The 12,025-nt window shown below is 46.8% G+C and overlaps 1 protein-coding gene across 4 annotated transcripts in view; it reads left to right on the top strand.

Annotated features, from left to right (window-relative positions):
- The first annotated feature begins 729 nt into the window (after positions 1-729).
- Unc-76 (fasciculation and elongation protein Unc-76) overlaps positions 730-12,025 on the top strand; it is a 41,912-nt gene continuing 30,616 nt past the window's right edge. Inside the window, exons 1-3 of one of the 4 annotated variants that reach the window (XM_089561167.1) lie at positions 730-874; positions 6,700-6,761; positions 8,751-9,170. In XM_089561167.1, the coding sequence (XP_089417293.1) occupies positions 8,815-9,170 (356 nt within the window). In that variant the 5' untranslated portion in view covers positions 730-874; positions 6,700-6,761; positions 8,751-8,814. Of the gene's footprint in view, positions 875-5,927; positions 6,116-6,699; positions 6,762-8,750; positions 9,171-12,025 lie in introns of those variants that run through there. The other 3 variants (XM_089561168.1, XM_089561166.1, XM_089561165.1) reach the window with 3 other exon arrangements.

The raw sequence follows: 12,025 nt of genomic DNA, 5'->3' as shown, positions 1-12,025 counted from the left end.
TTCACCTGCAGCGAAATGAATGTACCTAAAGTGACCCGTGTAGCGGATAATTTAAAACACAAGTCAAGCGGCAAACTTCCCTACATCAAGAGGAAATCTTCTGCTAGCAGTTCAATGTCATTCGGCCTTTAATATAGTGCCGTAATGGCTCTGTTATGGGGCTGAAGCGCAAAGCCTTCGGCCTTACGACTTTTGACCAAGACTGTACGTAAGAGACAAGCATAAAAGACACTTGGCGGATATGGTTGCCTTCTATGCACTCTGAAACGCTGTATACCTATTCACCCTGCAAAGGCGTGTCTTTTGTCGAAGCAGCAGCATGCTGCACGATGGGGACCATTTCTTCGTATTATGCGGAGTTCGAGTTGATGGGAACCTTTCTGAAGTAAGACATGATGTTGGGCTAGCTAGTCGGTTCATGGTTAGAGCAAAACAGAACTGCGCGAAGACGACGGGACAAAAGAAGGCACGAATACACACACTCAAAGCGCAGTGAACGTTTCTGAAGCACTTGGCGCGTATGGGACCAATTCATAAGTTGGAACAAACAAGTTCGAATTGACTACATTCCACGACTGTGCTATGTCACCACTGCCCACTCATTGTTTCCACCCGTACTGTCTTGCTACAATCGCTGCCGCCGCTGGCGGCACCTGGCGAGCGCGCCGCCACACTCGCGACGTATCGATCGGTGGCGGCGGCTCGATAATGGCGCGCTGACTCGGTAACCCGGAGAACGGGACAGAGCCCGGCCCGACAGAGTGGCGCCTGCGGGCACCTGCTCACACCGCAAGCAACGAACCCGGGGCTCCGACGCGGGAGGCCTAAACTCGCCACCGCCCCGCCCGGAGAAACCCCGCAGGAAACAATCGAGGTGAGTTCTCTCAATCCAACGCACTTTCCTCTAACAATCTCCTCTCATCTGTCTATTCGCAGAAGGGGTACAACTCCTGTAAAAAACCATACTCGCACAGATGCGTATTTACGCCATCCTGTCTAGACGCCAACGGCGAGTCCAACCGTTGGGTTAGGCTTAGCGGCGGGCTTGTTTGTCTCATAGCAGACGACGGCCTATGGTGCTCTCTGCTTCTGGGGGGCGAATGACCTTGAATGTGCAAATCCTTCGACGATCGTCTGCTAGACGGGCATAAATATACGAGAAGCCAATACGAAAGGCCGAGTTTTATTGCTCGCCAAATAGCGTCACGTTCGTTACGCGGTGCAGAAAAAAACTGGTGGGAGCCGCGGCGCAGTTGAACATTCGTGCAGCGTCGCGCTATGCTCCTGCAAGTGTAATGACTTCATGGGTGCGGTCATCGCTGTCTCTCCTAATTCGCTGCTTTCCTATGAGAGTATGAAGCCTTTGTTTTTGTGATCGTCGACCTCTGACATCTGTCGACAAGATATGCAAGGTCTTAATGAACGTGCGTTCACGGGGCGTTTGTTTTTTCATCCGGAACGCATTGTGTACGTGCGCATCAGATAGGACTATACCTGCGCGGAGGTGTCCATGTTTGCGTCATGTCTCCGGTACAACCGGCCTTGAACCTCCAATTAGTGTTGTGCAATGTTATGTCTGGGCGCCGCGCTCTAGCGCAGGTAAAAGGTGTGTGCCAAACGGCCCTAATTTATTTCTGTGATAGCCCGGCCGCCATTTGCTTTTGTAGTGGAGACTGTGTTTCACTCGGCCTCACTACTGCATTGTTTTGAGCAGCAAAACTGACCTCCATTACAAATATTCGACATCGTCGTTGTGTCAGCCGTGCCTGTCACAATCATTTGCAGAACATAAAAATTTTAAAAATAGTTTATCGTGCATTAAAATGTGAGTAGTTGCTAAAATCAACAAGCGACCGGTTATTAGAGCTTTTCTTAACATATATACACACAACAAACGAACTGCCGTAACGCTGTTTTATTTGTACTTTATTTTTCTTCCAGAGGTTCAAAACATTGTCAGGCCTCTGTGAACAATTCATTCAAAAACGAGAAATAATCTTGTGTCATCGATAAAGCCGAAACGTGGCCTGCAGTGCAAAAGACGCGCTAAACATATATCTTCGTGATGTAACTCTCCTTCACAAGACACCGAGTGTTCATTTTAAACATACATGCTTCCATTTAATGCACTTATTTCACCTCATTTTGACGTGACCCGTATGTACTAAGCGCAGAAAATATTATCTTTTTATTTCGAACAACATTTCTGGGATAAGTTTCAATTAAAACTATTATTTCCAACTAAATTTGCGATTGGCGTCTCGATTGGCGTCTCGTCGGCATTACACATGTATAGTTAACTGTAGTAAACATCAAACGACTGGCTTAAAGCCGACACAGCCTTCACGGCCACACAAGCCGTTAGTCTACATGATTAAGAGTCAAGCCTTTACTTCTCCGGCCACATTTCCTGTTAAGCACAGAACTTCAAAAATAATTCTGTACACCACAGAGCAATGCACATCACACCACACACACCACAGGACATTACATGCATAACACAAAACCACTCCAAAACCTTGCGAATCCCATAAGATCCCACCACAACACAGCACGTCACACCCCCACACGTCTGCGCACTGCTGATTATGGTACCCGATAGACGCGGGTTCGATCCCGGCCGCGGCGGTCGAATTTCGATGGAGATGAAATTCTAGAAGCCGTGGCCTCGTGGCAGAGCGCCCGCCTAGGCTTCGGGAGGTGGTGGGTTCGACTCCCGCCTCCGGCCGGGTTTTCTCAAAATGGGTACAAGCTATGGCCCGGCCTGGTGCTCGGATTACTAGGGCTACATTGCTTGGGAAAGGAGCCTGCGCCTTCAAATCCCGTCAGTGTGGGCAGAGAGTCGTGTGGACAAAGCGCTGAGATCCCCAGGTGGTCTAAATTTCCGGAGCCCTTCACTACGGCGTCTCTCATAGCCTGAATCGCTTTGGGACGTTAAAACACCATAAACTAAGCAAAAGCAAACTGAAACTAAACTAAACTAAAACTAAACTAAAACTAGACTGAAACTAAACTAAAGCAAACCAAACTAAGCTGAACTAAACCAAAATAAACTGAGCTAAACTAAGGTAAACTAAACTCAACTAAGCTAATCTTTTTTGAGCAAACTAAATCTTCAAAGCCAGGCTACATAAAGGCCAGTTGCACCAGCAAGTCGACAACAGAGGTAACCCTGCGACAGCGTTCTCAAGTCCATCCTTCAGAGCAGAAGACTGCTAAAGGTGTGTGGGGATAGCCCTGATAAAGACGCCCGGAGAACGATGCCCACAAGCATTCACGAAGAGTGCACGCGGAGATGATCACAAGCTGCCTGAGGTCACGATGCTCACGGCGCATACGTGGAGGCGTGACCGAGAACAAAAAGAAGCTTTGTGCGTGTTGGCTGTACATGCTCTCGCCACCCCAACACCTGAAGAGCAGCCTTTCAGAAGCACGAGCGAGTAATTATTACGCGCCTCTTAGAACGGTGGACAATGGAGAAACGTGAGTCGTACCCCCCCCCCCCCCCCCTTTTTTTTTTCGAGAATAAACAGGGCGCGCCCCTCAAACAACCGACCGGCGGGCTGGATATTGCCGTCTGCTAAGCTGATAATACTCCGCCATGGCTGTAAATTCTCTACTACACGGCTGAAAAGGCAACCATGGGTTCTGGAGACTTGACGAAAGGTGCACACCGTTGCAATTTGCTGCAATTTATAGGCTCTGTCATATTACATGACGAAAGCGCTTTTGAGCAGGAAACCGTTTATGAACGAAATTTTTTTCATATAATGTAAGATTTCACTATAGCATTCAATATATTCCCAGAACACCCGACGACAGTCTTGAATTTTTTCTTTCTATCAACATTTTTGCTGTCATCAAAGTCGTTCCCCGTTGGTTTCTTGTGGCAGTCTATCACAATTTTTGTCCCAGAATGTTGGGCATGTTATTTGACACCCAGCGACAGTAACCATACCACTGTAATGCAGGAACTCGTCGAAATGCGTCCACATATTCCCGTTAACTGGACGTGTCCGCCGTTCATGCTAAGCACTAAAGAAAATGCCAGTGAAACGGAGGGAACATACTTGTCTGAACCCTGTCCTCAAATTCTTCGAGTATACTCAGCTGCATGACACTTAATTTATTGTTTTCAAGCATAATAAAGCGTAGTCGCTGCGTCACCTTGATCGAAGAATGGGCTCGGGATATTAGATATTGGCCGTAATTATGCGAAACTTTGGGCTAATGCGCTCCGCCACGAATTATCAAAACAATGTATAAATAAAAAAGTGCGTTTTAAAGACAGTAGTTCAACTGAGACAAATGTACGATTAGTAGCCTTCTTAACAGTGCGTGGCATGTTTTATTTCTCCTCGGAGTGGCAGTCGAAAAGTAGCCTGAATAATTTTTTATTTGCCAAATATTAACGAGGAAAAAAAGTACTTCTCCTTTTGCATAGACCGCAGCAAATCCAACTGAGGAGGTAGCTCTGCACCAGTCCTGTATTTGGGAATAAAAATTAATAGCGGTTTGATCAAGGCAGACACAGTGCTCCGCTGCTTTCGTCTCATGTCTTCTATACTGAAGTACGTTCAGCCATTGTTGCACTTAAGATTTTAAGCTTTCGCTGGTGAAGTTATGCCTGATTTTAAGCTTATTCTGAAGCTCGCGTCCCCACTCTGTTCCTTCAGTCATCCTTGAACATCAGTCGTTTGTTCACCCTCACTTGCAACAAAACAACAAAAAAAAGAACCAATAATCGCGCATTACTCCCCTCTCTCGAACACTTACAAAAAGCCGCGGCCATTTTCTACCTGTGAGTGTGACGTCATCTTTTACGTCATGCTGATGTACCGTGGTGCGCTGCCTGCCAAATTTCGAGGCAGGGAATAACATACAGATAGTAGAACTGCGTACGACATGATTACGATTTCCAATTGGGGATTTGTGATAGGTGCAATATGGTTCTGATTATTAGTACGCGTTCCGCAGATTTTTCATCATTGCAGTAAAGCATGAATGGATTATTAAAATAGCTCCCAAATGTTATACTTAATAAGAATCCCTAACTAGTAAAACTTTCAAAAACTCTCGAGCTTTACTACTGAGTTGCAACCGATTGCTCGATATAACCTCACACAAAACGTAAAGGAACCGAGCGCCAAAGCACCAATATGTGTGCGCATTGGCACATCATAAATATCGTTTTATTTGCACTGAAGAAACTTGTGACAAAGACAGAGCAACCGGCGACGCTATTTACGATGCGTGAACAGCATCAGAACAAAACCATGCATGAGAACAACCAACCCTCGCAACGCATTTTGACATGCCCCGCCCTCTCATCCTATCTTTTTCTGCGATCGCATCCGCTGTCAGTAGGAAGTGAATAACCGGGTCAGTTCCTGTAGGATGACCCCGCTTCCCCCCCCCCCCCCCCCCTCTATTCATTAGCTTGTCAAGGCACGACTTTGAGCTCATCTTTTTTTTTTTTTACGCAACGAATAAAACATCTCGAGCACACGTCCTTTCTTTCTTCGCCTGCATGCCCGTCAAGATAAGCGTGACCGCTATTTTGATGGCCGATAGGAAAGCCGTTCTTATGCGCCGCACCCCTTTGAGCAAACGTCGACAAGTACGCAGGTCGTAACTACGCAGCGTCCGCTTCTCTGCGAATAAAAGAACAGAAGAACCGGACACAAAACGGACGTAGGGAGGGGGGGGGGGGGGGGGGGGGGGGGGGGGGGGGGGTGCGCGAGAAAGATTCCCGCTTTTGTCACGACGACCACCACCGCGCACGATATTCGATTCGGTCCGCTTGACCTTGGCGAGTGACCTCTTCCTGGGGCGCCGTCTCTTAAAGGGTCACACCTGGACCAAACTCGCGCCAGTGGTCTCCTGACCACCCAACGGAGAAGAACCGTTACTCGGTCGCTATTCGAGGCCCCTTCCTGCGTCTGTTTCAAATTCGCCAACCGTCAGTTGCGACTTGATTCGCATAAGTCTTGCCGGCCTTGCTTCGCAAATTTGTGCCTGGAACAACCGCCAGAGGTCGGGTCGATCGGAGATACTCTCGAACCCGTTAGACGATTCCAATGTCGTCTGTGAGTGCGCAGCAATGCCGGGAAAGGTGAGTGACCTTTTCGGAAAGCCTTTACTACAGGACAGCGCAACGACCAATGCTGAGAAACCTGCACAAGTGGATCACCATAGATACGGGAAATTGAGCTTTCTACGACAGCCAAGTTGAAATTGGGCGGATGAAACTGATATGGGCAGCATGCGCTTTGCAGCATTGCGCAGGAGTGATGACATAGCTGGCTAGAAAGTGAAACTGAGCTGACGATGGCAGAAAGTCATGGATGGCAGAGAGTCATACGAAGCACCGAAGTCCGGAAGTTTTGAGGAATAAAGTCAGCGCATCACTGGATAGCAGTGGCCCGTTTGTGCGTTGTCGCACAAATCTACAAGCTACCACTGCCGCAGGAGACGAGAAGGTTGTTGTGAGGCCTAGCAGTGTTGCTGCTGCTGATGATGATGATAGTGGTGGTAGCACTGTGTGTAGTTGGGTGTTACCGTGACTTTGCAACTCGCTAACCATTTTCGGAGAAAGCTTGAGTCTAACTGTTTGTTATGCTTTCCTATCTTTGCCACAGTTTTGTTCCAAGCATTCGTTTGTGAAGTCGCATATTCGTATTTATTGTCCACTTCCAGGTAGACAGCTCCAAGCGCTGGTGTGAGGCCACGGCGCTATCAAGGAAAGGAACTGCGAGGAGGTAAGAATGGCCTTTCAGTTTGCACTACAGCCAAGGCTTGTCTCAGCTATACAGTACGTAAATTGGGAAGATTATGAATTTATTAGGTGTAGACGTCAGGTGGGGCTCAGTTGCACGAATGCTTAAATGTTCCGTTAACTTCTGGCAATGTTGTCTCCGAAAGCCAAACACATGGCGCACAAATTCGGACAACTATTCATCGCAACGTCTGCTGAAGTCATGAGCAAGACCAGATTATCTCCTGCAGCGGTGCCTTCAGAATGCCGCCGCACTTTCACGGTGGCCGCCTGCAAGGAAACAAGTGAATACTGTACAGATGCTGCTCGTGAGATTCTTGCATTCTAAGGTGACCGAAAACTTGCGTGCATAAATGCAGCTATCAGCTTGTCAGTACCTCCCAATCATTCACGTTACATTCTGTTGGCTAAGTGTCTCGACAACATAAAAGGACTGAATAGAAATGAAGGCTTCCTTCTCATCATATAGAAATGTGTGAGGGCAGTAACATAACAGGAAAGATAACAGGCGCATAAATAAAGGGTGCAAAACTCAAAACCCATCAGTATATCTAAGTCCAATCTTCCAATGTAATGGTGAGACGAGCGAAACGTAATCAGGGCTGCCATATTACAAGCAAGCAAACCATGCATGATGAAACAAAGGAATTTGCTGGCGCAATGATGCCATGCTTGTTTCAATGTCGCTTCCAGTTCGCCACGAAAAAGCTTGCTTGCAAACAGGTGAAATTATAATGGATGTGCAGCTATTATAAAAAAAGGTCAGCTGTGCCCCTGAATAAGTTTTGCATGCAAATAGTGCTATTAGAGCGTTTCGAAGGAACGTGGATGCAACAAGCTGGCTGCTGCCAAGAGAAGGGGCACAGTGAATAGCTACGCAAGAAAGGATTTCACAGCACGACCCGATTTACGGACTAATTCACACTTTGTTACATTTACTCCTCACGGAAGCAGCTCAGTACCACGCGGCTCAAAGAGGAGAAAAAAATTACTATTGCAATCGTAATTCGGAGAAACAGGCATCTTGATTCTAATGAGCCTTTTAAAATGGAAGTTATTTCTCCTGCTTTCAATATCAAATTAGTTCGAGCTGAATCCACAAGAAAAAAAAATAGTGTCTTGAGACTCAAAGTCTGCTTGTTTTCAGGTTTCCTTCTTGAATCCTAAAACTTGATTCAATGACCCAGAAAATATTTTTGTGGCATACATCTTTTTCTTTTCCAATGTGTCATCAACTTACTGGTACGCTAGTTTGCAAAAACTGAAAAAAAAGATATCGCGGATACAGTGTGTTGTAGATTAGCTTCGTGATGTGCAGTCAGCGAACAGATGTCGATAATATACGTACATATATATGTAATAACTTGCATTGCAAAAGCTGTGACAGCCGCAACTGCGTTCCTTACCTGGACAAAACCGCCTTCCTCTCTAAGGCACGCAGCAAAATTGAAAGGAAGGTTATCGAAGATTTCCTGATTGCAAAAAGGGGTGACGACTGCGTTAGCTCGCACTCGTTATCGCTATCGACACAAGAGAGAGTTTTTAGAAGGTCATGTTCATGTTTCACATCGGCTCTGATTCTCCTGCAAATTCTGCTGTTGTTTTCTATCCAGCCCTTTGGAGATAGTGCTTTTCTTGTTATGTTCGCGGGCCTTATAAAACACGCGTTTTCACAAATAAATTCAGTCGAAAATCTGTGCTTTGTCTGTCTTTTTGTGTGCCTTTCGTCTCGTCTTGTTCGTGCAATTTGTACCCGTTCTCTTCATTATGAACCAACTAGCCCTCCAGAACGTCCTTCTTCATGTAATAGCTGTCATTTGGTGGTGGAAAATGTTCTGGTTATGTAGTGGCCCTCAGACGTGCGCAGAAGTTTCACGAAAAATTTATCAGTAAAAACAAGCGCACGCTTTGCGCGGTAGAACCGAAACCGAAACTGAAACTGCGCCGCGTGTTCTTTTTTTTTTTTCATCAGAGCGTCGTCTGCTGCCGCATCTCGCGAGGCCCCGTCGCCGGCGAGACGAGACGAGAGGAGCACCATGAGAGATGTCAAGATGGCGGAACTGAAGGTGGAGGCTCCGCTGGCTCGGACCGAAGAGTGGTCCGACTTCAGCGACTTCCAGAGCTCCGAGGATGTGGAGAACTCGAACGCGTCGACCAAGTCGACGCCGACCACGGACAGCAGCGTGAGCAGCGGCGGCGGCGGCGGGGTGGCGGCCAACGACAACTCCTTCGCGGACTGCAACTTCAGCGAGACCTTCTCCAACTCGCTGGAGGACTTGGTGAACACCTTCGACGACAAGATCACAAAGTGCTTCTGCGACTACGACGAGAACGTGGAGAAGCTCGCACCCGTCCAGATCCGAACGCAGGAGGAGATTCTGAACGAGTGTCAGTGAGTAGGCGCCGGCATTTCGCTTCTCTAAACATTTATTTTTTATTTTCTCTGGGAGCGGAGGATGTCGCATCCGTGGGAGAACTCCCACTACGCGCAGAACGGATGCTGTCGTCCGATCAGCTGTTGTTCGCGCCTCGGTATCTGCGCTTCACGCTACGGTGATCCGTTGTACGCAAAGCTATTAATCTCGTCGTCTTGGTGAACAATCTCAGGTTTGGTAGTAAGGCTGTTCAACTGCGATGTCTACTGCAAAAGATATTGTACGTAACACATTCCGAAACTCATGTTTATCAGTCGTCAAATTCGGCTGGGGCGAACGAAGAATTTGTCTTCTTGTAGGGTCTTTCTTATGGGGGGTTTTAAACGGTTATTGCAAGACCTTTGCAACTCGCACTGTTGCCGATTGAATCGCTATTTCATTGAAAGCTGCCAAGGCAAAAAGCTAAAAAAGTAAAGAACGGTTGCGCAGCTACCTGTTCACAGACTAATGTGGTCTGTCCGTTATGCTTGAGCGTCGGAGCTAGGTGTGCATTATTTGCAAAACTACCTATCTTTCACGTCTCGTTTGCACAGATAACCATTGATGCTCTGCTTGTAGCATTGTGCGCTATCTAACAAGAAAGAAGACCCACCCTCGGCTCTCGTATTCATTGCCGCGTATCAGCTGTGCCGTTTCTTTTAATCTAATCAGCGCAGTTGCCCGTTTCTTGTTTTTCTTTGTTATTTTTCCTTTTCTTTTCCCAACCCGAGTGGGCGCGATGCAGCCCGCATCCTGCTTCCTCGACGTCAGCTATTTCACGGGGTCGCGACACCGCCTGCTATTTCGACTCTTTCTTTACTTTATCCTTTCGTACTTTCTTTACCTCTCGTTCTCTATTTGTCTGTTTAGTTTTCTTCTGACGTTCCAACCAGCGGTGTGGCCTCAGGACGGGCTGTCGTGCAGGGAAGGGTTTGGGAAGGGACCGTGTCTCACGCTTCCAAGTCGTGCCGCTCCTATCGAACGGTACCGGGTGGTTTCGCGTCTCGTTCCTGGTAGCAGTGTTTTTGGCGTTTCCATTTTCATCATCCACGCCGTCGTCATCATTATCAGTTTCGGGGACAGTTCAAGCACGAACGGCAAAGCGGGCAGACGAAAACTTTTGCTGCTTAATTGTATCGCTTCTGTTATTCTTGTGTTCGCGTTTGAATTGACCCGCTCGCATTTGGATTGACCCCGATAGTCCGCGACGTGCTTTCGAAACGGCAAAACAAGGTGGGGGTATGGTGTAGGGTGTCAGCGTTGTCGGGTTGTAGGGGGCATGGGCCGTTTTGTAAATCTAGGGCACACACGCTCCCAAGCACGACGGGGTCGCGTTCGCATAGTGGGACCCCGGGTGTCGCTTAATATAGCACCGGCCTGCCCGCCGCGGCGTTTTTCCCAGCGGGTATTTTATTTTATTTCCTCATTGAATCGGGTTACTGTCACCCCCTTCCCATCCTGCTTATCGCATCGTTGCTTCGGCGCTTGTGGTATGGCACGCAGGCAGAGGGAGTTACCGCGACCTTGTAAACTTTGCATTTTTCTTTCCTCATCGGCGTTTTAGAATTGGAAAGCAAGCCTCCGGGGCGGGCTGTAGTTTTGCCTGGGGGAAGGCTTTAAAGTTTTATTTTCTGGGAAGATAGCTTCTTTGAGGTCGCTCTTAATGCGGCCTTTGATCCTCGCCCGCTGATAGCTAAGCTTGCGGTGTTATACAGGGTGTTTCATCTTATTTAGTGCGAATATGCCTTTTTTTGTATGAAGCTATTATAGCTACAGAAAAACTGCTTTTGATGTTGAGTTATCAGGCCAAATGAATATCCCATTCCAGAATATTTGTTAGTGCAAGAATGACTGAACCCTTTTAGTGACCTTCTGAGCTAGTCTGTTCTGTTTAACTTGCATTGACCAAAAATGTGACTCCGTGGAATGGCCACAGTGCTGAAAACAATGAAGCACTGACATGGTGCTGAATTCAAAACTTAACTTTAAACTACCCAAAAATTTATACATGCACTAGTTTTTTATTTTACTGCTTTTGTCTCAGAAGCAGAACGAGGATATGGTAACAGTGTTGCGCATAGACAACTACAGACTATAAAGCACTAGATTAGGTGTGGCTTTTGTCGCAGAAGCTGAATGAGGGTATGGTAACAGTGTTGCACGTAGACAACTACAGACTATAAAGCACTAGATTAGGTGTGCACCGCGTGTGCCTAAATGCATTCCTTTTTCAAATAAAGATTCACTCGTTTGTCAGCAGCATGTTTATTGGGGCAATTAATTGACAACTGGCTTAAAATTCCATACTTTGGTATTTTGGTGTCATCTGAGTGAGCTTGTTTCAGTGTACAGTTTGGAGTAACAACTGCTGCTTGTAACTTCCTCGTGGATGCTTATTACAATGTTCACATTTTATTTATCCACAAAGCAGAAATAATAACCTTATTTTAAAGCTGTTGGGTATCAACTTTGGCTTAGCAATTTTATTCAAAGCATAACGCTTGTACTTTGAAGGCTTGTAACTATTCTTTTGTGCGTTAGTGAAATTTTAAGTAAAGTTGCTTAGAGCTGGCAGGTAGGAGACATTGCGTCACCTCTTGCTATCAGCAGATCTTTTATCAGTATCAAAGAGGGAGTCTGTCTGTCAACCTCAGGAGTGAATGTTGTCTAATCTTGTGATTATAAGAGTGTATGTGAAAAAGAAAATCGGATCCTGGGTGTTTACTATTCAATCCAACAATGCAATGACGCACTACAAATGCCATTGTGCTGGCAGGTTTCTTTGTTTCGAGGCGTGTGGTGGCTGCCACTTCCTGGCCTCTCTGCCGTCTCG

This window comes from Amblyomma mixtum, chromosome 9, assembly GCF_055824585.1.
Source record: "Amblyomma mixtum isolate Tamu chromosome 9, ASM5582458v1, whole genome shotgun sequence".
NCBI classification, from domain to species: Eukaryota; Metazoa; Arthropoda; class Arachnida; order Ixodida; family Ixodidae; genus Amblyomma; species Amblyomma mixtum.
The sequence above is the reverse complement of the archived record's forward strand: the minus strand, read 5'-3'. Positions and strand labels throughout refer to the sequence as shown.